Source organism: Trachypithecus francoisi, unplaced genomic scaffold (genome assembly GCF_009764315.1).
Source record: "Trachypithecus francoisi isolate TF-2019V2 unplaced genomic scaffold, Tfra_2.0 Lachesis_group13, whole genome shotgun sequence".
Classification (NCBI taxonomy): Eukaryota; Metazoa; Chordata; class Mammalia; order Primates; family Cercopithecidae; genus Trachypithecus; species Trachypithecus francoisi.
In genome coordinates, this window is record NW_022681458.1 from 59,645,404 (window position 1) to 59,670,570 (window position 25,167).

At 36.5% G+C, this 25,167-nt stretch overlaps 1 protein-coding gene across 7 annotated transcripts in view; it reads left to right on the top strand.

Annotated features, from left to right (window-relative positions):
- The window catches only part of PDE1A (phosphodiesterase 1A), a 397,310-nt gene that overhangs the window by 247,053 nt on the left and 125,090 nt on the right, over positions 1-25,167 (top strand). For all 7 annotated transcript variants that reach the window (XR_004441671.1, XR_004441672.1, XM_033230958.1 and 4 more), the window contains one exon: positions 22,290-22,403. Coding sequence is in view for 5 of the 7 variants with exons in the window: in XM_033230958.1 (XP_033086849.1) it covers positions 22,290-22,403 (114 nt within the window). In the remaining 2 variants the exon portion in view is untranslated. The remainder of the gene's footprint in view (positions 1-22,289; positions 22,404-25,167) is intronic.

Consider the following 25,167-nt stretch of genomic DNA (forward strand, 5'->3'; position numbering starts at 1 on the left):
AACAGGGACAATTTGACTTCCTCCTTTCCTAATTAAATACCCTTTATTTCTTTCTCCTGCCTGATTGCCCTGGCCAGAACTTCCAACACTGTTGAATAGGAGCGGTGAGAGAGGGCATCCCTGTCTTATGCCAGTTTTCAAATGTCAGTTTTTGCTCATTCAGTATGATATTGGCTGTGAGTTTGTCATAAATAGCTCTTATTATTTTGAGGTACGTCCCATCAATACTGAATTTATTGAGAGTTTGTAGCAGGAAGGGCTGTTGATTTGTGTCAAAGGCCTTTTCTGCATCTATTGAGATAATCATGTGGTTTTTGTCTTTGGTTCTGTTTATATGCTGGATTACATGTATTGATTTGCATATGTTGAACCATCCTTGCATCTCAGGGATGAAGCCCACTTTATCATGGTGGATAAGATTTTTGATGTGCTGCTGAATCCGGTTTGCCAGTATTTTATTGAGGATTTTTGCATCGATGTTCATCAGGGATATTGGTCTAAAATTCTCTTTTTTTGTTGTGTCTCTGCCAGGCTTTGGTATCAGGATGATGCTGGCTTCATAAAATGAGTTAGGGAGGATTCTCTCTTTTTCTATTGATTGGAATAGTTTCAGAAGGAATGGTACCAACTCCTCCTTGTACCTCTGGTAGAATTCGGCTGTGAATCTGTCTGGTCCTGGACTTTTTTTGGTTAATAGGCTATTAATTATTGCCTCAATTTCAGAGCCTGTTGTTGGTCTATTCAGGGATTCAACTTCTTCCTGGTTTAGTCTTGGGAGGGTGTATGTGTCCAGGAATTTATCCATTTTTTTCTAGATTTTCTAGTTTATTTGTGTAGAGGTGTTTATAGTATTCTCTGATTGTAGTTTGTATTTCTGGGGGATTCGTGGTGATATCCCCTTTATAATTTTTTATTGTGTCTATTTCATTCTTCTCTCTTTTCTTCTTTATTAGTCTTACTAGCAGTCTATGAATTTTGTTGATCTTTTCAAAAAAACAGCTCCTGGATTTATTGATTTTTTGAAGGGTTTTTTGTGTCTCTGTGTCCTTCAGTTCTGCTCTGATCTTAGTTATTTCTTGCCTTCTGCTAGCTTTTGAATGTGTTTGCTTTTGCTTCTCTAGTTCTTTTAATTGTGATGTTAGGGTGTCAATTTTAGATCTTTCCTGCTTTCTCTTGTGGGCATTTAGTGCTATAAATTTCCCTCTACACACTGCTTTAAATATGTCCCAGAGATTCTGGTATGTTGTGTCTTTGTTCTCATTGGTTTCAAAGAGCATGTTTATTTCTGACTTCATTTCATTAAGTACCCAGTAGTCATTCAAGAGCAGGTTGTTCAGTTTCCATATAGTTGAGTGGTTTTGAGTGAGTTTCTTAATCCTGAGTTATAGTTTGATTGCACTGTGGTCTGAGAGACAGTTTGTTATAATTTCTGTTCTTTTACATTTGCTGAGGAGTGCTTTACTTCCAACTATGCGGTCAATTTTCGAATAAGTGTGATGTGGTGCTGAGAACAATGTATATTCTGTTGATTTGGGGTGCAGAATTCTGTAGATGTCTATTAGGTCTGCTTGGTGCAGAGCTGAGTTTAATTCCTGAATATCCTTGTTAACTTTCTGTCTCATTGATCTGTCTAATGTTGACAGTGGGGTGTTAAAGTCTCCCATTATTATTGTGTGGGAGTCTAAGTCTCTTTGTAAGTCTCTAAGGACTTGCTTTATGAATCTGGCTGCTCCTGTATTGAGTGCATATATGTTTAGGTTAGTTAGCTCTTCTTGTTGAATTGATCCCTTTACCTTATGTAATGGCCTTTTTTGTCGCTTTTGATCTTTGTTGGTTTAAAGTCTGTTTTATCAGAGACTAGGATTGCAAACCCTGCCTTTTTTTGTTTTTCATTTGCTTGGTAGATCTTCCTCCATCCCTTTATTTTGAGCCTACATGTGTCTCTGAATGTAAGATGGGTCTCCTGAATACACCATACTGATGGGTCTTGACTCTTTATCCAATTTGCTAGTCTGTGTCTTTTAATTGGAGCATTTAGCCCATTTACATTTAAGGTTAATATTGTTATGTGTGAATTTGATCATGTTATTATGATGTTAGCTGGTTATTTTGCTCATTAGTTGATGCAGTTTCTTCCTTGCATCGATGGTCTTTACATTTTGGCATGTTTTTGCAATGGCTGGTACCAGTTGTTCCTTTCCATGTTTAGTTCTTCCTTCAGGAGCTCTTGTAGGGCAAGCCTGGTGGTGACAAAATCTCTCAGCATTTGCTTGCCTGTAAAAATTTTATTTCTCCCTCACTTATGAAACTTAGTTTGGCTGGATATGAAATTCTGGATTGGAAATTCTTTTCTTTAAGAGTGTTGAATATTGGCTCCCACTCTCTTCTGGCTTGTAGAGTTTCTGCTGAGAGATCTGCTGTTAGTCTGATGGACTTCCCTTTGTGGATAACCCGACCTTTCTCTCTGGCTGCCCTTAACATTTTTTCTTTCATTTCAACTTTGGTGAATCTGACAATTATGTGTCTTGGAATTGCTCTTCTCGAGGAATATCTTTGTGGCATTCTCTGTATTTCCTGAATTTGAACGTTGGCCTACTTTGCTAGGTTGGGTAAGTTCTCCTGGATAATATCCTGCAGAGTGTTTTCCAACTTGGTTCCATTCTCACTGTCTCTTTCAGGTACACCAATCAGACATAGATTTGGTCTTTTCACAAAATCCCATATTTCTTGGAGGCTTTGTTCATTTCTTTTTACTCTTTTTTCTCTAAACTTCTCTTCTTGCTTCATCTTATTAATTTGATCTTCAATCACTGATACCCTTTCTTCCAGTTGATCAAATTGGTTACTGAAGCTTGTGCATTTATCATGTAGTTCTTGTGCCATGGTTTTCAGCTCCATCAGGTCATTTAAGGACTTCTGTACACTGGTTATTCTAGTTAGCCATTCGTCTAATCTTTTTTCAAGGATTTTAGCTTCTTTGTGATCCTCATTTAGCTTGGAGAAGTTTGATCATCTGAAGCCTTCTTCTCTCAACTTGTCAAAGTCATTCTACTTCCAGCTTTGTTCCATTGCTGGCAAGGAGCTGCATTCCTTTGGAGGGGGAGAGGCACTCTGATTTTTAGAATTTTCAGCTTTTCTGCTCTGTTTTTTCCCCCAACTTTGTAGTTTTATCTACCTTTGGTCTTTGATGATGGTGACGTACAGATGGGGTTTTGGTGTAGATGTTCTTTCTGCTTGTTAGTTTTCCTTCTAACAGTCAGGACCCTCTGCTGCAGGTCTATTGGAGTTTGCTGGAGGTCCACTCCAGACCCTGTTTGCCTGGGTATCAACAGCAGAGGCTGCAGACCAGCAAGTATTGCTGAACAGCAAATGTTGCTGCCTGATCATTCCTCTGGAAGCTTCATCTCAGAGGGCCATGTGAGGTGTCAGTCTGCCCCTACTGGGGGGTGCCTCGCAGTTAGGCTACTAGGGGGTCAGGGACCCACTTGAGGAGGCAGTCTGTCCGTTCTCAGATCTCAAACTCCATGCTGGGAGAACCACTACTCTCTTCAAAGCTGTCAGACAGGGACATTTAAATCTGCAGAGGTTTCTGCTGCCTTTTTATTGGCTATGCCCTGCCCCCAGAGGTGGAGTCTTCAGAGGCAGGCAGGCGTCCTTGAGGTGCGGTGGGCTCCACCTGGTTTGAGCTTCCCAGCAGCTTTGTTTAGCTACTCAAGCCTCAGCAATGGCAGGCACCCCTCCGCCAGCCTCACTGCCACCTTGCAGTTTGATCTCAGACTGCTTTGCTAGCAATGAGGATAGCTCCATGGGTTTGGGACCCTCTGAGCCAGGCACGGGATATAATCTCCTGGAGTGCCATTTGCTAAGACCCTTGGAAAAGCAAGGTATTAGGGTGGGAGTGACCTGATTTTCCAGGTGCTGTCTGCCATGGCTTCCCTTGGCTAGGAAAGGTAATTCCCTGACCCCTCATGCTTTCTGTGTGAGGCGATGCCTCGCCCTGCTTTGGCTCTCACTCGGTGGGCTGCACCCACTGTCCTGCACCCACCGTCCAATAAGCCCCAGTGAGATGAACCTGGTACCTCAGTTGGAAATGCAGAAATTACCCATCTTCTGCGTTGCTTATGCTGGGAGCTGTAGACTGGAGGTGTTCCTAGTTGGCCATCTTGGAACCCAGAAACTGCTAAACTGCTAATTTTTATAAAAAGATTTCAGAGAGAGGTAGAGAGAAAGAGAAATTAAATATATTTAATTTCATTTTAAAACTATATGTATTTGTAAATTAAAGATGCCTGTTTATTTTTTTTCCATAATTTACTCCAATAATGTTGTTTTAAAAGTGAAGTTCAGCAGATGAGAAAGACAAAAGAAAACCTTAAAATTTAGGCTTACAAAGATATTTTCCTTAAGATATGTAGACCCTATACCATTGAAGCTCTAAAGCCTACAGGATAGGTATTCAGGGTTGATATTCTTCCAAGCATATTGACTGTGGAAAGAAAAAGAAAGCAGTATTTTAAAAATCTGGTCAATGAATATATATTCTACAAGGAAGGTTACTCTTACCAGTAATCAAAGCCATTCTGTTTTGATGGTCATTGGCTCCCCAGGGAACAAATCCTAAAGAAGACTGATGGGACTCCTCTATTTTCTATGGTGCTGGCATGCTTTGGGAGTTTCTGTACATTACAATAATTTAGGTTGTGCTTGCCTAAGAATTACAGAGTGACATTTTTTCTCCTACTACAGACTGTTGTTGAAAATCTGCTCATCCTCCAACTCTTGACAGTGAACATTCATTGCCTACATAAGATTAAAAACTAAACTAAAAAAATGATAATTTACTTTTTAAGAATCCTGCCTCTATGTCCTATTTTCATTGTACCTTGGTTATTGTTTTGGTTTAGGATTTTGGTTATTGTTTAAAAGAACATAATTTACAAGAGTCTATTAGGAACTATAAATGTCTCTGTCATTTACCAACTTAAGGTATCTGAGTTGTAAAGAAATGAACTTAAACCTTGGAATTTAAACTTTAAGGTTTTACATTAATGCTTCTGTTCCTAATACTCTGTACAAATCTGTATAAACTATGTTTGGCTTACTTTAAAAAGTTAAAAATTTTAAAAAGAACTTCACATATTCTTGTTTCAGTCAATTCTACCAGATTATTCTTCCCCTCCAAATTAATCATTGCTGAGTTACTCTAGAGAACAGAGTTGAACTTACTAAGGTGAAGGCTCTTTCTGGAATGTCAAACAGGTATTCACCTGAGGCCCCTCTTACATTTGGACCAACGTGAATTACTGTTTCAGTGAGATTTTTAGTGTTGATAAGTATCTATATAATTTTGAAGTCTAGTCCATAATATATTAACAATATCTCTATTTATCACTATACAGTGGATCAAAACTATGAATGAACTGCTAAGCTATCAAAATGACTTATAAACCTCTCATATGATAGAAATGTAAATTTTACTGATGATACTTCTTTGTAGACTCTATTTTAATGCTAAACTTTCTCTGTATCTTAGTCCACCAAAACATAGAATTGAAGTCTTCCATTGTTTATGTTTAAATACCTGCAAATATAATGTCAAAAGTTTATGCTGCAGCTCGTCTTCTCCTGCAGATTGATGACTGTTTGTGTTATATACAAATCCTAAAGAAGACTGATGGGACTTCATGAAACACACTTTTTTGTGTGTTTCATCCACTGGAGACTTTGAAATTATAAGACTCAACTCAATCATGTAAGCTTGTTAAATCACATCCTTAAATGTGATCCTTAAGTGTGAAAATGTGCCCATTTTCAGACCAGTCCTTGTCTTGATGTGAGTTGGAATTTTTGTAGGGACACAGGAAAGGGTTGAGAATTCAAGACTTACTAAGAAATTGTTCTGTTTAATCACTATATTAAATATGTTTTCTGAAGAAATTTTGATCTTCCAAGAAGAAGTCATCAAGATCTCTTGGCCAGACTGCATATGGTAAATATATCTGTCTGGTACTGTGAATTGATTGACATTGAATACACTGTAATGGAGGATGGTACTTGACAGTTATTCAGTGTAACCTCATCATGGTAGGGACACAGTAGAGTAGGATAAGACCAAATGACATTGTGAGCCATTCTAGGTGAGGAACTTTCTGACAGTGTTACGTACCACATTGTTTTTTCCACAGGTCAGTTTAATTCCATCCGAAACACCTGCTGAAACTCAGTGCATCTCAATATAGCTGAAACTGCGCTTACCTCAGTGAATGAGAAAAACTTCACTTAAAAATCAGGTGTCTCGTCCGGGCGCGGTGGCTCAAGCCTGTAATCCCAGCACTTTGGGAGGCCGAGACGGGTGGATCACGAAGTCAGGAGATCCAGACCATCCTGGCTAACACTGTGAAACCCTGTCTCTACTAAAAAATACAAAAAAAAAAAAACAAAAACTAGCCGGGCGAGGTGGCGGGCGCCTGTAGTCCCAGCTACTCCAGAGGCTGAGGCGGGAGAATGGCGTAAACCCGGGAGGTGGAGCTTGCAGTGAGCTGAGATCTTGCCACTGCACTCCAGCCCGGGCGACAGAGCGAGACTCCGTCTCAAAAAAAAAAAAAAAAAAAAAAATCAGGTGTCTCTCTTGCACCCAGTAGCTCTCTAGCAAGGATCTAGACTACTAAGAATTCCTTGAAGACAACCTAGGACAATTTTTTTGTTGTTGTTATTTAGTACATTATTTTATGTCTAAGATCAGAAATTCATCTTGCTGAGTTACTTGCTTTGTTTGCCTCAAATAAAGAAATAAAGAGGAAGAGTACAAAGAGAGGAATTTTATCGCTGGTCCTCCAGGAGTGACATCACATATCAGTAGGACTGTGATGCCCACCTGACCCAAAAAAACAGCAAGTCTTGTTAACTATTTCAAAAGGGGAAGGGGTGTACAAACAGGGAGTAGGTCACAAAGATCACATGCTTCAAAGGGCAAAAAAGGAGAACAAAGACCCCATGCTTCTGAGGAAACAGGGCAAGGACAAAAGCGAAGATCACAAGGCAAAGGGCAAAATTAGAATTACTCATAAGGGTCTATGTTCAGCTGTGCCTGTATTGTCTTGATAAACATCTTAAATAACAGAAAACAGGGTTCAAGAGAAGAGAACTGATCTGACCTCAAATTTACCAGGGTGGGATTTTTTCCCCACCCTAATAAGCCTGAGGGTACTGCCGGAGACCAGGACATATTTCAGCCCTTATCTCAACCGCATAAGACAGACACTCCCACAGTGGCTGTTTATAGACCTCTCCCCAGGAATGCATTCCTTTTCCAGGGTCTTAAATGATTAATATTCCTTGCTAGGAAAAGAATTCAATGATATCTTCCCTACTTGCACGTCCATTTATAGGCTCTCTGGAAGAAGAAAAATATAGCTCTATTCTGCCCAACCCCACAGGCAGTTAGACCTTATGGTTGTCTTCCCTTGTTCCCTAAAATCGCTGTTATTCTGTTCTTTTTCAAGGTGCACTGATTTCATATTGTTCAAACACACATGTTTTACAATCAATTTGTACAATAGTGGTCCTGAGGTGACATACATCCTCAGCTTACAAAGATAACAGGATTAAGAGATTAAAGTAAGACAGGTGTAAGAAATTATAAGAGTATTATTAGGGAACTGATAAATGTCCATGAAATCATCACAATTCATGTTCAGAGACTGAAATAAAGACAGGCGTAAGAAATTATAAAAGTATTAATTTGGGAAACTGATACATGTCCATATTAAAATGAAATCTTCACAATTTATGTTCCTCTGCTGCAGCTCCAGCCAGTTCCTCCATTTGGAGTCCCTGACTTCCTGCAACAGTTGCTATTTGGAGCATAGCTTCTAAGACCAATTTTTGTTAATTTTTTGTCTACATTCTAGGAACTCATGAGAGCCATGTCTTTATTAGTTGTCTTGAAAAAAACCAGAAACAAAGAAACAGAGAAAAGTGAGAAAATGGAAACAGGAAGGAAGGATGGGAGAAAGGAAGGAAGGAAGGAGAGAGGAAGAAAATGTTTTTTCTGGTCATTAATTTTATATCTCTTAGATTCCTCCTTCCTTTCTAGGAGTTAGTAGCATTATTTATTATCCTATATGTTGAAGGCATTGAAATTAATTGTATCAAAATTTGTAATGCCTTGTTAATATATAATTTTCCAAAGGTAAAAGTATCACTCTCATGCAAATATAAATTGAACATATGCCAATGTTTCTATTTAAATCATTAATAATGAGGGAATCAGTAAGAAGTTATGATTGGTTGAAAGAGCATTTAGAAAGTTAGATATACATAAGCAATGTTTCAATAAAATGATTGGGTTAGAAGAAAATCTAGTTGATGTCTAATGAGATTATGAATTTACAGGGTGTCTATACTGCCAAATAAAAATTATTTTTATTCACACCAGACAAAAATCTGCAAGTTAACAAAGCAGTCTTGCTAAACCTTGGCCCTTTAATCAACATCAAACAGTAAAATGAACTAAATGCCTTATTCTGGATACCTTTTGGTTGGCTTTGCCTTTATGTGACAGAAACAACATGCCACCTACATTTCTGCCTTATTTGCAAATCTCAAGAGAAACTTTCTGACACCTTCTGGGTACTGTGTATTGTGGTTCTGGGTCTGCTAGTCTGTGATCTATTCCTTGCCTTATCCCTGCCCTGAAGTGCTCTGTATAATCATAGCTGAATTTTCCAGATTCCTGTCAGCTGGCTTGTGCTTGGATCTGGCCAATGGCATATAAAGTCAGGATAGGTGTGGAGGAAGGTAAAAGCCAGGGTATTCCTCTACCCCTCTGTCTGCCTTGAGGAAGCCTCTCTTATATTAGTTGTGTCTCCTCTGTGGTTCAAGATGGCTGTGGGCAGTCCCCACTGGTGTTTCTCTTTTCTGCAGAAACTCCCAAAGCCACTGGGGTCTGGTGATACTGTCTCGCTCTTTTGACCCTCCAAAAGCTTCCTGCAGTTGTTTATTTGGGGGATTCTCATTATTCCCTGGTTGTTTTCTCATCTCCCATCATCCAAGTAATCAATTGCAAGAATTAAACTAAGTTTTAAGTGTTCAGAGTTGTTTTCCTAGTTAGACTTTAACTACTTTATTTAGTAGTGTTTTATTTTTTATTCTTATTGTTAAGCCTTGCTAAGCAACTCAGAAGTTTATACCAATGATGATGCATTCTCAAAACTACTTCTGTCAATGTCAATATAATGCTTCAAAGATATAAAGAAAGAATTATTTACAGTGATTCTGAGAGATTATGGCTACAAAAGCTATATTTCTACAGAAGCAAGGGAAATTCTGTAAAATCAAACATGAGTTTTTTGTCATTCAATTTTAGTTCTGTCTTGAAACTTAGGTATTATACATGCACAAAAGAAGGCAGGGAGGGAAAGAGAGAGAGAGAATCAATCAAATTAGAGTCTAAAATATTTTTATAATACATATAACAACCTTCACAATAAAAATTATATTCTCAATCAATTCTTTTGACCTTGATTTGATTGCTTTTTATGCCACAAATTGCATCTCCAAAAAAATTGGTCTTTCAAGAGACTCTTCTTTAAATGACCCAATTTTTCTATCACTGAGTATCAAGAGTAACAGAAGGACTTCTCTGCTCTCTGATAGTATCTGCCATGGAAATATTTCTGTTTTTAGATATTTTTATGTTGTGTGATCTATTGTAATTGGAAAAACATCATGTTGACTTTTCTTTCTGTGTTTTTTTCCGTACGCATGTTTGTGTAAAAATCTATTTTTAAAAGTTTTCTTCTCTGCTAGTGCACTTTTGAAGTGTGTTGGTACATGGTACTGCATTAATTAAGAATAAATATCCCAAGCCATTTGATATATTTGTGTCATCCCAAAATTCATAGGTTCAAATTCTAACCCTTCCAAGGTGATAGTAGGAGGTTGGGCCTTTGGGAGATGATGAGATCATGAGGACAGAGCTCTCGTGAATGGGATTAGTGTCTTCATAAAAGAGGCCCCAGAGAGCTGGTTTGCTCCTTCTACCATGTGAAGTTACAGTGAGAAGACAGCCATCTATGAACTGGGAAGAAGACCTTCACCAGATATTGAATCTGCCAACATCTAGGTCATGAATTTCTGGCCTCAAGGACTGTGAGAAAGAAATTTCTCTTGTTTATAAGCCACTCAGTATATGGTATTTTGTTATAGCAGCCTAATTGGTCTAATATACTACTTTAAACCATTCCTTTGTTATTTTTGGTGGAACTGGTGCTGAGATTGCTTTGCTCAGCCAATATAGTAATAGATTTTACTGGTTTTCACCCCCTTAGTGCTTCAGGGGCACCCAAATCTCAGACTTCTTTGCCCAGCCAACCTTTTATCTACTCACTTTCATTCTTTCTAAGCCACAATTTAATTTGATTTTTGTAAAAGTACTTAACACACTTTTTTCTTTCCTCTGATTTTACAAAAAGAAAAAAGAAAAGATAATTTCATCCATCATTCTTTCATCATATTTCTCTTTCTCTTTTCACTTAATATGTATTTTCTTCTGTTTATCTACCTCAAACCTGAAATATGTGCCTATTTTCAGTTAGTTAAGTACATAAGCATGATATATGTGACAAATATATATATATATATAATGTTAAATCTATTTGTTTTTACCCTTGGCTTTACCATATGCCTAAAAGAGCCTAGAACTGTATCTCAACATCAGTATCAACTTTGAATGCTTCATACTTTTTCAAAATCTTTTAAATTCAAGATGAATTTTGACATCTTGTTTTTCAGTCTTTTAAATTTGTCATGGTCAGTGATTCCAAAACTACCAAGTAAAGGACCTGACTTCTAAGTTAAGTCACTTTCCTTGTGACTTGGACATTTTACTTAAATAAGGCACTACATCATTAAAATTCTTTTTATTATTATCAAAAGGTATTAGTCAATTCCCCAGAAGTAAATAATCACAATGTTTTAGCTCTTTTAGTCCTTCCTTCTTTTGGAGGAAGATTTATATTTCCAAATAAAATGCTGTACTCTTTCTTGATTTATCAATTTCTGACTTTATGGACATCCACAATGATAACAGAGGAAATAACTCTTGTACATTAACTTCATCAACTTACTTACTCTAATCTTCTCAAAAGAGATATTGTTTCTTATTTTGTTTTAAAGTTACTAGTGTTTATGGTAATAGGACTTTGTATATATTATTCATCTGTCAATCAGATAGTGAACTGTGACTGTTTCCTATCTCATACAACTTCTTTCTTACTCCTAGATTCATAATTATTGTATCTTTTCATACATATATTTTACAATTTTATAAATGTTTGATCTGTCAAAGTGAATTTCCAAACATTCTATCAGTTCCATTGGTCATTAATTCAATTTTTTCCCTTACAGGTTTCTATCACACTTCCTTTCCTCTGTACTCATACTTCAATTTGGACTAGTTAGTTTCTAGGATGGACACATACCTCTTATTGTAAGACTTCCCTTCCCAACTTATCTGTCTAAGATTTTCTGTTGTGTTCGTGTACTGGTCAAATGCATCTCCCCAGTGGCTTCTTGAAAAAGAGTGCATGAAAATTCAAATTTTTGAAGTTGTTGAATATTTGAAAATGCCTTTATTCTTTCCTCAAACTAGACTGACAGTTTGGCTGATTATAGAATTCTAGGTCAGACCCAGGACCATCTGCATAACATTCAGGACCCAGTGAAAAATGAAAAATGAAAATATGCACTTTCTTGCTCAAAATTATCAAGAATTTCAAGATAGCGACGGCAGAGCACTAAGAAAAGTGTGGGGCCTTCCCAAGTGCAAGGCCCTGAGTGACTGCGCAGGTTCATGCCCATGAAGCTAGCCTTGGTAGGTCCTTTCAGCATGGAGATTCTAAGTTCTGGGAAAATGACTCTTCGATAATTTTTTCTAATTCTCTTCTGTATTCCTTAAGTGTAGAACCCCAATTAGCTGGATATTAGATCTCCCAAACAGGCTCTCTAATTTTTGTCTTTATTATTCTAGTATCCCTCTTGCTGTCTTTTTGTCCACTTCCTGGGATAGAAATTAGACTTTTCCCTCTACCCCTTCTGTTGACATTTTCACGTAAATTCTTTTTTTTTTCATTATTATACTTTAAGTTCTAGGGTACATGTACACAACGTGCAGGTTTGTTACATATGTATACATGTGCCATGTTGGTGTGCTGCACCCATTAACTCATCATTTACATTAGGTATATCTCCTAATGCTATCCCTCCTCCCTCCCCACAATAGGACCTGGTGTGTGATGTTCCCCTTCCTGCGTCCAAGTGATCTCATTGTTCAATTCCCACCTATGAGTGAGAACATGTGGTATTTGGTTTTCTGTTCTTGCAATAGTTTGCTGAGAATGATGGTTTCCATCTACATCCATGTCCCTACAAAGAACACGAACTTATCTTTTTTATAGCTGCATAGTACTCCATGGTGTACATGTGCCACATTTTCTTAATCCAATCTGTCACTGATGGACATTTGGGTTGATTCCAAGTCTTTGCTATTGTGAATAGTGCTGTAATAAACATACGTGTGCATGTGTCTTTATAGCAGTATGACTTATAATCCTTTGGGTATATCCCCAGTAATGAGATGGCTGGGTCAAATGGTATTTCTAATTCTAGATCCTTGAGGAATCACCACACTGTTTTCCACAATGGTTGAACTAATTTACAGTCCCACCAACAGTGTAAAAGTGTTCCTATTTCTCCACATCCTCTCCAGCACCTGTTGTTTCCTGATTTTTTAATGATTGCCATTCTAACTGGTGTGAGATGGTATCTCATTGTGGTTTTGATTTGCATTTCTCTGATGGCCAGTGATGATGAGCATTTTTTCATGTGTCTGTTGGCTGTATGAATGTCTTCTTTTGAGAAGTGTCTGTTCATATCCTTTGCCCACTTTTTGATGGGGTTGTTTGTTTTTTTCTTGTAAATTTGATTGAGTTCTTTATAGGTTCTGGATATTAGCCCTTTGTCAGATGAGTAGATTGCAAAAATTTTCTCCCATTCTGTAAGTTGCCTGTTCACTCTGATGGTAGTTTGTTTTGCTGTGCAGAAGCTCTTTAGTTTAATTAGATCCCATTTGTCAATTTTGGCTTTTGTTGCCATTGCTTTTGGTGTTTTAGACATGAAGTCCTTGCCTATGCCTATGTCCTGAATGGTATTACGTAGGTTTTCTTCTAGGGTTTTTATGGTATTAGGTCTAACATTTAAATCTCTAATCCATCTTGAATTAATTTTCATATAAGGAGTAAGTAAAGTATCCAGTTTCAGCTTTCTACATATGGCTAGCCAATTTTCCCAGCGCCATTTATTAAATGGGAATCCTTTCCCCATTTCTTGTTTTTCTCAGGTTTGTCAAAGATCAGATGGCTGTAGATGTGTGGTATTATTTCTGAGGGCTCTATTTTGTTCCATTGGTCTATATCTCTGTTTTGGTACAAGTACCATGCTGTTTTGGTTACTGTAGCCTTGTAGTATAGTTTGAATTCAGGTAGCATGATGCCTCCAGCTTTGTTCTTGTGGCTTAGGATTGTCTTGACAATGCAGGGTCTTTTTTGGTTCCATATGAACTTTAAAGCAGTTTTTTCCAACTCTGTGAAGAAAGTCATTGGTAGCTTAATGGGGATGGCATTGAATCTATAACTTACCTTGGGCAGTATGGCCATTTTCACAATATTGATTCTTCCTATCCATGAGCATGGTATGTTCTTCCATTTGTTTGTGTCCTCTTTGATTTCACTGAGCAGTGGTTTGTAGTTCTCCTTGAAGAGGTCCTTTACATCCTTGTAAGTTGGAGTCCTAGGTATTTTATTCTCTTTGAAGCTATTGTGAATGGGAGTTCATTCCTGATTTGGCTCTCTGTTTGTCTGTTACTGGTGTATAAGAATGCTTGTGATTTTGGCACATTGATTTTGTATCCTGAGACTTTGCTGAAGTTGCTTATCAGCTTAAGGAGATTTTGGGCTGAGACAATAGGGTTTTCTAAATATACAATCATGTCATCTGCAAACAGGGACAATTTGACTTCTTCTTTTCCTAACTGAATACCCTTGATTTCTTTCTCTTGCCTGATGGCCCTAGCCAGAACTTCCAACACTATGTTGAATAGGAGTGGTGAGAGAGGGCATCCCTGTCTTGTGCTAGTTTTCAAAGGGAATGCTTCCAGTTTTTGCCCATTCAGTATGATATTGGCTGTGGGTCTGTCATAAATAGCTCTTATTATTTTGAGATACATTTCATCAATACCGAATTTATTGAGAGTTTTTAGCATGAAGGGCTGTTGAATTTTGTCAAAGGCCTTTTCTGCATTCACGTAAATTCGTACTGTTAATTTCCAAAAGCCCTTTCATCACCATTTGTTCCATTTAAAAAGTTGCATGTTTTTGCATCATGGATCAATCTCTTTTCTCAAAGTTTTTGTTTGTTTCTTAATGGTTCTTTTCAATTTCTATTTCAACTTATTAAGTCATTAATGTTTCAGTGGTGAGCGCCAGTAAAGAAATTTTTTAATCTACCAGGATTTAATGCAAACCATAAATACTCTTTTGTCTATTTCTTTTCGAACAATATAAAAATTATACCACAGTTAAATAATATAATATGACTAAGTTATTTCAGACGGGTAACACTGACCAGAAACACTTGATTGGTTCCTTGTTTAGATTCAATATGATATTACTGTTTTCTCATCTTCAAGGAGAAACAAATTGATCTAAAAAACTAAGATCTTCTAACTCTTTGAATATTTACATCTCTGTACTGTACTTGTTGATGAGGAACTCTTCAACAAACTGGAAATTACATAATGTCCATTTTTGTAGAAAAGGTTAATACCTCTTGAAGTAAAGAAATAGTTTACCTAAATTGTGACTTTGGGGTAAGGGAGAGAATAGTTATAAATTCCTTTGTACTTAAAAGAGTTTTTTCAGCCACATATTCTCTGCCTCAATGGGATTATTTTGCTCCTTTACATGTAGACTGTAGACACATTTTTAAGAGTAATACTGTTTGCCATACTGTTTTTTCTTGTATATATTTAAGGTATGATATTTTGTATACATATACAGTGAAATGATTAGTACACTCAAGCAAATTAACATATCCATCATTTCACCTAAGTAGCTTTTTTTTTGGAGGTAAAAGTACCTACAAGTCTACTCTCTTAGCAAATTTCCAGTATACAGTGCAATATTATTAACTGTAGTCCTCATGCTGTACTTTATGCCATTGATCTCATTTGTTTTCATTTTGCTCAGTTATAGAAATTGTTTGGGGAATTATTTACCCTATAAAATAAAGGTATCATGGAGCTTTACATTTCTATATGCCTATATGAAAAAAATACTGGAAAAGTCTTTACGTCCATAAACTCTGCATTTTAGACTAAGTTTAGGGTTTAATTTCCTGAGCATCAACTTGCAGAATAAATAAGACTTCATGATTTAACAGATTTTATTATCAATTTTTTATTGTTTTAGAGTCAAGCAGGACTTACTGAAAATGACTCAGTAGCTTCTTGTTCTGACAGTTTCTGTTTATGCGATTTCATGCACTTCTGCTTATGGCCAGATTTTAATGTTAATATTAATATATATTATAGGTATATAATTTCTTTTAACTTTACCTCTTCTGATTCTTAGTATGGATTTCTTATGACCATATCCTTTTCACTTTTGTATTTCAATCAGATCACAAATGGGAACATTTATAGTAATGTAATAATTATAAATTATTTTAATAAATTTTATTTATGAATTATTATTTGTTATTCATGCTGTGTCACATGAGGGATATCCTGTGCATTTTGTATCCTAAAATTTAAAAAGGCATGCATAGACACGCAGGATTTCTCCATATGAGAACATTGTTAGTTATGTAGGTGGTCATTTTGCAAGATTCAGTTATGTAACGATAGCTTAGAAAGTATTCAGAGTACTCGGTTATAAAAACTGCATCATTTAACATTGAGTAACTTTTCATTTGGAATGCAGCAGTTCTATATTTGAATAAAAATACTCAATTTTCTACAACTCAGTACTCTTTGTTCAGAAGTAGAAGTTATTTGTCTTCTGCAATTGCTTGATTTAATCACAGAACCAATAAATTGCTTTCAAAGATGGTATTGCTATTTTTGTTTCTGTCTTCTTTTAAGTGTCCTGATCATTAGAAGATAAGGAAGTCCCTTTAAAAACTAAGAATATCAAAGTGTTCTCAGCACATTTTTTCAGGCTGACTTTTAAAGTCTTTTGAATTATCAGAGATTTGTGTTACTCTCTTTGGCAAAAGATCATTAGGAACTTAATGATGCTTTGGATTTTTTTTCATGTCTTTGATAATATAACTTAGAATTTGAAATATTTTAATAAAATTGATGAAAAATGAAGGTATATATCAATAGCATCTATTTAGCCCATAGCCTTTTTCTTTCTTAAATTACTGATTATATCTTTTAGCTTTCGACTTGCAAATACCTTGAAGTGCAGGCACAAGTATACACTTGTGAAACCATCACCATAACAAGAAAATTAACATTATCCATTACTCTCAAAAGTTTCCTTGAGGCCGGGCGCGGTGGCTCAAGCCTGTAATCCCAGCACTTTGGGAGGCCGAGGCGGGTGGATCACGAGGTCAGGAGATCGAGACCATCCTGGCTAACACGGTGAAACCCCGTCTCTACTAAAAATACAAAAAAAAAAAACTAGCCGGGCGCGGTGGCGGGCGCCTGTAGTCCCAGCTACTCGGAGGCTGAGGCGGGAGAATGGCGGGAATCCGGGAGGCGGAGCTTGCAGTGAGCGGAGATCGCGCCACTGCACTCCAGCCTGGGCGACACAGCGAGACTCCGTCTTAAAAAAAAAAAAAAAAAAGTTTCCTTGAACCTATTCCTCCCTGATTCTCACTTTCTCCATTCCTAAACAACAAACAGATATAGTGCTTTCTGTCACTATTAGGACTGTTTGCATTTTCTAAAATTTTACATAAATAGAATTCTCCTCCTCCTCAATGATTGCATCTAGTTTTGTTATAAAAAAATTTGGTCACCTAGAATGAGTTGGGAAGTATTTACAGTTGATCAATGTTCTGGAAAATATGTATAGAATGTTATTATATCCTTATTATTATTATTATTATTTTTGAGATGGATTTTTCACTTTGTTGCCCAGGCTGGAGTACAATGGTGGCGATCCTGGCTCACTGCAACCTCTGCCTCCTGGATTAAAGTGATTGTCCCGCCTCAGCCTCCTGAGTAGCTCGGATTACAGGCATGCACCACCAAGCCTGGCTAATTTTGTATTTTTAGTAGAGATGGAGTTTCTCCATGTTGGCCAGGCTGGTCTCAAACTCCCAACCTCAGGTGATCCGCCCGCTTTGGTGTCCCAAAATTTACCAGAGAAATCTTCTGGGCCAGGAGTTTTCTTATGTGAAGGGTTTTTAGTTACAAATTTCATTTATTTGTTTCTTCTTGATACCTGGTAGTTTGTGTTTTTTAAGAAAATAATTCATTTTATCTAAGTTATTGAATTTATTGGCATAATGTTGTTTATATTATTTTGTTTTTATAATAACAGTTAACATTTTTGTCTACTAATTTTATCATCTCTGTCATATTGGGTTAATTTTAACTCATTTATTTTTATCCTCATCATGGGTGAATTTTCCTGCTTGTTTGCATGCCTGAAAATTTTTTATCTGATGAAAGACCAATTGGGGAAATACCACATAAAAAACTGAAATTATAATGAAAGTCAGAGAAATGCAAATGTCATCAATGAGAAACAAATAAAATGTGGTTTAGTTTCTATGTAGGGAGCAATCACAATGAACAGACATCTTCAAAGGACTTATGAGATAGGTAGCATCTCAGATATGCCTGGTAACCAAACATGATATAGACAGTAACAGATGGTAGGAACATGGAGAAAGAGATTTCAGCAAGAGAGAAACACTTGAATCTAAGATGATGTAAGGGTTTTTGAGGAACAGCGACTACACCAGTTTGCTTAGGAATTAGGGTGTGCATAAAAGAAGCAATGGGCAATACCTGCAGTTTGACATTTGAACACATTGTTTGCATGTCATACAACCCTCAGAGACTGCAAATACCTTGAAGAAGGTATTGTGGTACACACACAGGTATCCACACATTATATATGCATACACATATATATCAGTGTGGTTTTATGTGTATCCTTATATATACACACTTATATACATATATACTTATATATGTACTAATATATATATACAAATATATATTCTTTTACACAGCTCCAGGTGCAGTAATAGATACCCAAATTATGTATCTAACTGCACTGGGTTTTTAACACCATTTTAGCAACGTTGTCTATACTGGTTGATATAACAGCAGTTTACTTGTTTTGCTACCAAACACGGTAGCCGGTAGAGTCCTCATCCACGATTTTCTGGGTCAGAAACTGCTCAGATCAGAACATCAGTAACATGCCTTCACCCTAAGCTTTGGGAACCAGAACAACTTATCTATGCCAGAAATTAAGAACATTGTTTTCTACTCAGCTTGCCCACACTGATTGTTGAAAGAAGCAAAATCATTATTAAAAAGAGTTTTTGCTAAATTAAGGGAACTTGTTTATTTTATGCTAAATTAAGGGAACTTGTTTATTTTCAACTCTGAGAATTTGCCTATTGGATGGCTTAAGAATTAGGCAAATAGGATGCGATTGTCTTCTTTAAAATAAAAAAAAATTGTACAGATATATACAATAAAGCCTTAACACTTTGGAACCCACCAATACTGAACATATGGTCATTTGAAAATTATTCATTAAGATGTTTGACCTTGTATTAACTAGGAAGTAAAATAATAGCTGAAATAATATTTTTGAGGATTATTGTATATATAATTTGATTACAAAAGTATATTTGCAATTAGGATAGTAATGATATAAATGATTACAATTAGGATAGTAGTGATATAAATAATTCCATTAAGCTGGTGTTCTAGTTGTAAATAATATTTTTACAATAAAAGGTTTTCCTTTTTATGTAAATAGAAATGTGCACTCATTAATGAAAATTTAGTGCAACAAGCAAAGAAAAAACAAGTCCTAGTAACCCCCCAATATACATTGCTATCCAGTCCTTTGGGGTTGGCATAGTGAATATAGGTGTGTGTGTGTGTATGTATGTGTGTGTGTTTGTGTCTATGAGGAGATATATGAGTTTACTGAGTTATAACTATATGTAATTACATTTTCTAGTAGGGTGGTAAAACCTTACTGAAGTATTTTTCCCCAGTGGAAGTTTTATATCCAGTTATAGGTTTATATATCTAATTGTGAATTATCAAGACATAATTCATAATGTTTTGTTTTTCAACCACATTGAGATCTCTGTGTGAAAGGGCATGTTCATTGTGCAAGTATTAGAGCCTCTTGATTATCACAAGTCTTATCAGTTATAGTTGCAGATGGGATGACTCCCCTAGGAACAGCCACAGGCTGTTGTGAGTTAGGAAATGCACTTGTTGATGGTCTCCCAGGGTACTCATCGTCTCGTTTCATAATAAAGATTTATCCATTCTTGACTACCTTGTTTTGCTTCATTCTCTATTCATTTATCAGTGTGTTTTGGGTTCATCCGCATATAAAAGAAACCACAAAATAATTGTGGCTTAAATGCAATTTTTGTTGTTCTTGCATCAAAAACAAGTCCAGAGACGGACGATTTCATTCAGGTGGACCTGAATAGCATGATATCCAGGCCACTTCCATTTTTCTTTTCTACCATTCTTAGTGTGCGGCTTTCTTTTGCCAGGTCATTTATGATCCCAGATGGCTGCTGGCCTTTAGACAGTTCCGCTGCATTCCACGCCATAAGGAACAGGCAAGAGATGCAAGAGAACTCCTTCCAGTGCAGTTAGCTCTCTCCAAAGAACTGTTCTGAGAGTCTCACCAACAGCCTCTATGCACAGCTCTGACAACAATTTAGTAATGTGACCATACTCTTCAAGAGAGTTTAGAAAATGTAGTGTTTTTAGTGGGAAAATCGCTAACAAATAAAAATAGAATACAGTTTTTCAGGGAAAAGGAAAGGCAACCCTTTGAAGTACTTATTGTTTTTAAACCACATTGTACAACCAAGCTGAACTCAATAATTTTCACAAGAAAGACATTTGATAGTATATTTCTAAGCCATTGCAGGACTATGGAAAAACAAAAACAAAACCTCTTTCTTTTCCTTTCGTAAATAAAGGACAGTGTGACGAAGAATAATGTTCCTGGGTCATAAGCATTACAAAAATCCCAAAACCCTCTGCATCTTGATCCATTATCATCACATTCGGTGTTTCAGACAAGCCTCAAAGCCAGGCTTCATTTTTCCTTCCTAAGGAAACTGTTTTGCTTGTATTTTTGTTGTGCTTTGTTTTGCTTATTCTGTATTAATAGGACATATGTATTGATACATACAATTTATTTTTCAATGTTATTGCCTGCTGATATTTTATCATGCAAAAGTAAATGGCACAAAAAAAGTAATTGTTTACAGCTTCCTGAATAAGAAGTTTTCATCTAGGTGTGTCTTTTTTTCCCATAGAGAAATGAACTCTTTCTTTTGGGTGGAGAAATGTCAGATATCTTTGCTGAAATTCTTAACTTGCCTTTGTATCTTCACCCTTGGTATTGAAAATTATCCAAAATAAATTGGTAGGAAATCTGCTAAATTGTCTCTAAGGTAGTGCCTAAAAGTAGCCACACTCTACTCTCTATTTTGCAATACCTCTGAATAGAATGGAATTAAATTCTGTCTGATGACTTAGGAAAATAGACAAGTAGTCTTCATGTTGCTTATCTATAATATGGAGCAAGTAAGGAATATGTTCCTTTTGTACTTGGTAAAGAGCAGTATCTTCAGAAACACACAGCTTACAATTTAATGCACAGAAGTTGCCAAAGCTGTTACAAACTTGTTAAGGTAATTTGTATGACCTTACTTTGTCAGCTACCTATTACTGTATAACAATTATCCCAAGGCTTGGGGCTTAACACAATAACATGAATTATCTCATGGTTTCTGTAACCCAGGAATCTAGCTGAGTCCTATACTTTAAAATTCCTCAGAGCATCGGGACATATCATCCTACGGACTCAAACACGAGAAAATATTTTCAAATTTTCCTCAAGTGGAAAACAAGTGCAGTAAATACACTGAGGATACATACATGTATTTTTTCCTTGTCTCAAATTAACTTTTTACAGAACTTTTGCCTTTCATCTTTGTCTTTATTGCTTCATACAGTGAATAATAGCTAATCTAGCAGTCAGAAGAGCATTCTTTATTTTTTTTTTTATTTTTTGAAGTCTTTTAATTTTATTTTTAAATTTTTTATTTAGCAGCTTTGTTGGAGGGTACAGGTGGTTTCTGGTTACACAGATTAAGTTCTTTAGTGGTGATTTCTGGGAATTTTGTGCACCCATCACCTGAGCAGTGTACATTGTACCCAATATATAGTATTTTATCCCACACCCCCTCCCACTCTTCCTCTGTGAGTCCCCAAAGTCCATTATATTATTCTGATGCCTTTGCATCCTCACAGTTTAGCTCCCACTTATAAGTGAGAACATATGATATTTGGCTTTCCATTCCTGAGTTACCTCACTTAGAATAATGGCCTCCAGCTCCATCCAAGTTGCTGCAAAAGACACTACTTTATTCCTTTTTGTGGCTAAGTAGTATTCCATGGTATATATGTACCACATTTTCTTTATCTACTCATTGGTCAATGGGCACTTAGGTTGGTTCCATATTTTTGCAATTGTGAATTAAGAAGAGCATCCTTTGAATATTCTCCTAGTGCCAACACTGAAAAACAGAAAGTAATAGAATAAATTATAGGAATATACTTTTCTGAAAATGTCTATATTGTCTTGAATTTTCAGGAGGACTATCTCTGAAATATTGTACTTAAAGTAGCCTATACTCCTAATATTATTGAGAGCTGTACTTCTAATATTATTGAGAGCTGAGGAGTATTACCTATACTCCTAATATTATTGAGAGCTGAATATAATGCTTAATAATTCCTTAAGTAATAAAGACTGGTCTTAATTATATCAAAAAAATCTCTGAAAATATTGCTATTTGTTGACCTAGAAACAACTTTATTAAAAATCTTAACTTAGTGTACTTAATACTGTATTATTTGCCATATAGTTACCATAAATTTCTTGCTGTTTCTCTCTTTGGCTACTTTTTTGAAATAGACTAAGATGCTTAGTGAAGCAGCTGGAAAGAGGTGACGTTAACGTTGTTGACTTAAAGAAGAATATTGAATATGCGGCATCTGTACTGGAAGCAGTTTATATTGATGAGACAAGGTAAGTTTTAGCCTTCCTCTCTTTTATCTTCTTTGACTCACTTCCCTTTTTGTTCCTCTTTCTTGACCCTCCTTTATCTCAAACAGGAATTTAGCATATCTTCATGTGAAACCAAAATCAAATCTTATTAAAATTTGAAAGGTTCTTCTTCACGTAGCTAATTAACTGGACTGTGATTCTCCAAAATTAATACACATTTTAATCCAAATGTTTGAATGTCATAAAATAGTCAAACACTAAAGTGAAAAAAAAATCTCCTCTTCCCCCACCCTCACTCTCCTTGGGCTCAGACTTTTAAATGTCAGAGTTATGTGTAGGCTTATATTGGTTTTCACTGATGTCAGGATTTTCCCTATTATCTCACATTTCAGAGTCCCTTTAGGAAAATGGGTGTTACATGCCCACACATTGTCATGAGATGTGTCTATCAGGCCCTTTATGCAGGGATTGCTAAGGGGCATCCCAAATGTGTGTTTTTGATCATCCAAACCTAGCCTCATAATTAGCAGTGGTAAGGAGATTAGGAAAGGGGGACTTATTTGAAGAGGGTTGCCAGCTTAGTGCTGTGACCCTCAAAGAGGCCATTCACCCGCTGGAGGATATTTGGCAAGTCCAGGAGATGTGACCAGTGTCTCTTGGTGTTCAAAGATATCTGGTTCATAATTCTCCTTTCAAAAGGGATAAAAGTGACAGGCTAATCAGGGCTACCTGTGAATTCAGAGGTAAGAGGGAACCTGTGGGGAGAGAGGCATGCATTTCCAGCGTTTGACATGGAAAAGGTGCTAATTTTTTTCACAGCCATAAAGCAGGTAGAATAGAAGTCTCTTAAAGTACCAAAGAGTACTTAAGTCAAATAGTGAAAAAGAGGCTACAAAGAATAAGTGATAGTATAAGAGCCAGGGTAGGAATTATAAAAATTCAGATAAAATCGTAGAAAATATATATTCAAAGTACTCTCTTGGTGTTAGCAAGTTGTCTCTGAAGGACCCACAAATGGTCCCCAGGAGAAAAAAATAGGCAGCATTTGGGCATTTGTCACATAGATGGCAGCAAAACCACCAGTCTGGCCAGACCCTTTGGTCCTATAATTTCCTGCCTCTCGCACCGCATTGCTAAACAACCAGAAGCAGCAGTGAGTGGGAATATGGAGGTGAGGATACCCAACAGGCCCCTTCCACTCTGCAGGTGTCCGTGCCTGTGCCAGACCTAAGCTTGGGGAACATGAGCAATGTTAAACCGGATGGGCAACTAAATAACACTTAGTTTTTATTTACCTATGTGTACTGGACTTCACAGGCATGCAGATACTCTCTCTCTCACACACACACACACACATATTGTTTAATAAGTAAAAAATTCACATGATGAAATTCTTGCCTCTACCCTGGTCACAGTCTACTCTGTTTCTCATAAACTTCTTATATATCTTTCCAGTGATTTATTACATATTTTTATTTTGTATTTTCCCCTCATGTTTCATGGAAGGTAGTATACTACATAAACAGTCTTTCATTCTGCTTTTTTTTCACTGAAAAAGGAAACTTAAAAGTATCCTTTTATTGTATTCTGTTTTTTAAAATACTTAACAATGAGAATTTTTACTAATAGCTAGCAGAAGAGGCCATATTGAGAGCTTTGTTGCACAAGCGATTCTTTCTTTGTCCACAGAATGAAACTCCTCTACTAAAGCATAGCTTGGAGAAATTATTTGAGGAAAAGAAAATAGGCCAGGCACAGTGACTCACACCTATAATCCTAGCATTTTGGGAGGCTGAAGTGGGAGGATCACTTTTGAGCCCAGGAGTTCACAACCAGCCTGTGCAACATAGCAAAACTTCATCTCTACAAGAAAACACAAAAATTAGCCAGGCATGGTGGAGTGTGTCTATAGTCCCAGCTATTTGGGAGGCTGAAGTGGGAGGATCACTTGAGCCAGGGAGGCTGAGGTTGCATTGAGCTGAGATTGTGCCACTGCACTCCCGTCTGGGTGACAGAGTGAGATCATGTCAATAAATAAATGAATAAAAGAAGGAAAGAAGATAGAAAAAAAGAAAGAAAGAAAGAAGGAAGAAAGAAAGAAAGAAAGAAAGAAAGAAAGAAAGAAGAAAAAGAAAGGAAGAAGGAAGGAAGGAAGGAAGAAAGAAGGAAGGAAGAAAGGAAGGAAGAAAGAAAGGAAGAAAGAAAGAAAGAAAGAAGAAAAAGAAAGAAAGAAAGAAAGAAAGAAAGAAAGAAAGAAAGAAAGAAAGAAAGAAAGAAAGAAAGATGATTTTCTTGGTGAATGTTCACTGAATGTATATGAATGTACATGATTCTAAGTAAACAGAATCCAAGGTGCAAATTTTAAAAATACCTGATGTTTTTCCCTTGCTCCCTCATTTTTATGTGGCTCTTATTGTTCACAGATGACTGAATTTAACAGGTTTAAGATTTATTCAATCTGTCCTTGAACAGATATTTTCTTTTCTATTTATCTATAAAACTTAAGAACCAAAGAACGATTTGAAGATTTCCATTATTCATCTTCTAATGGCGTAACGCTAACCACCTGGTTTGTCTAAGTGACCTGTCTGTCATTTGATAGAGTATTATATGCTTTATTTATTTATTCATTTTTCTGGTGCATTTCCAGTCCCTGAAAAGTATGACTCCATGAATATTTGCTAACTTAGTTCCCTATGATCCCTAACTTATTTTAAATGTATGTTATATCTAAAGTATAGCTCTTTTTCATTTTAAAATTGCTCTTTTGAGGGGAAAAGAGGTT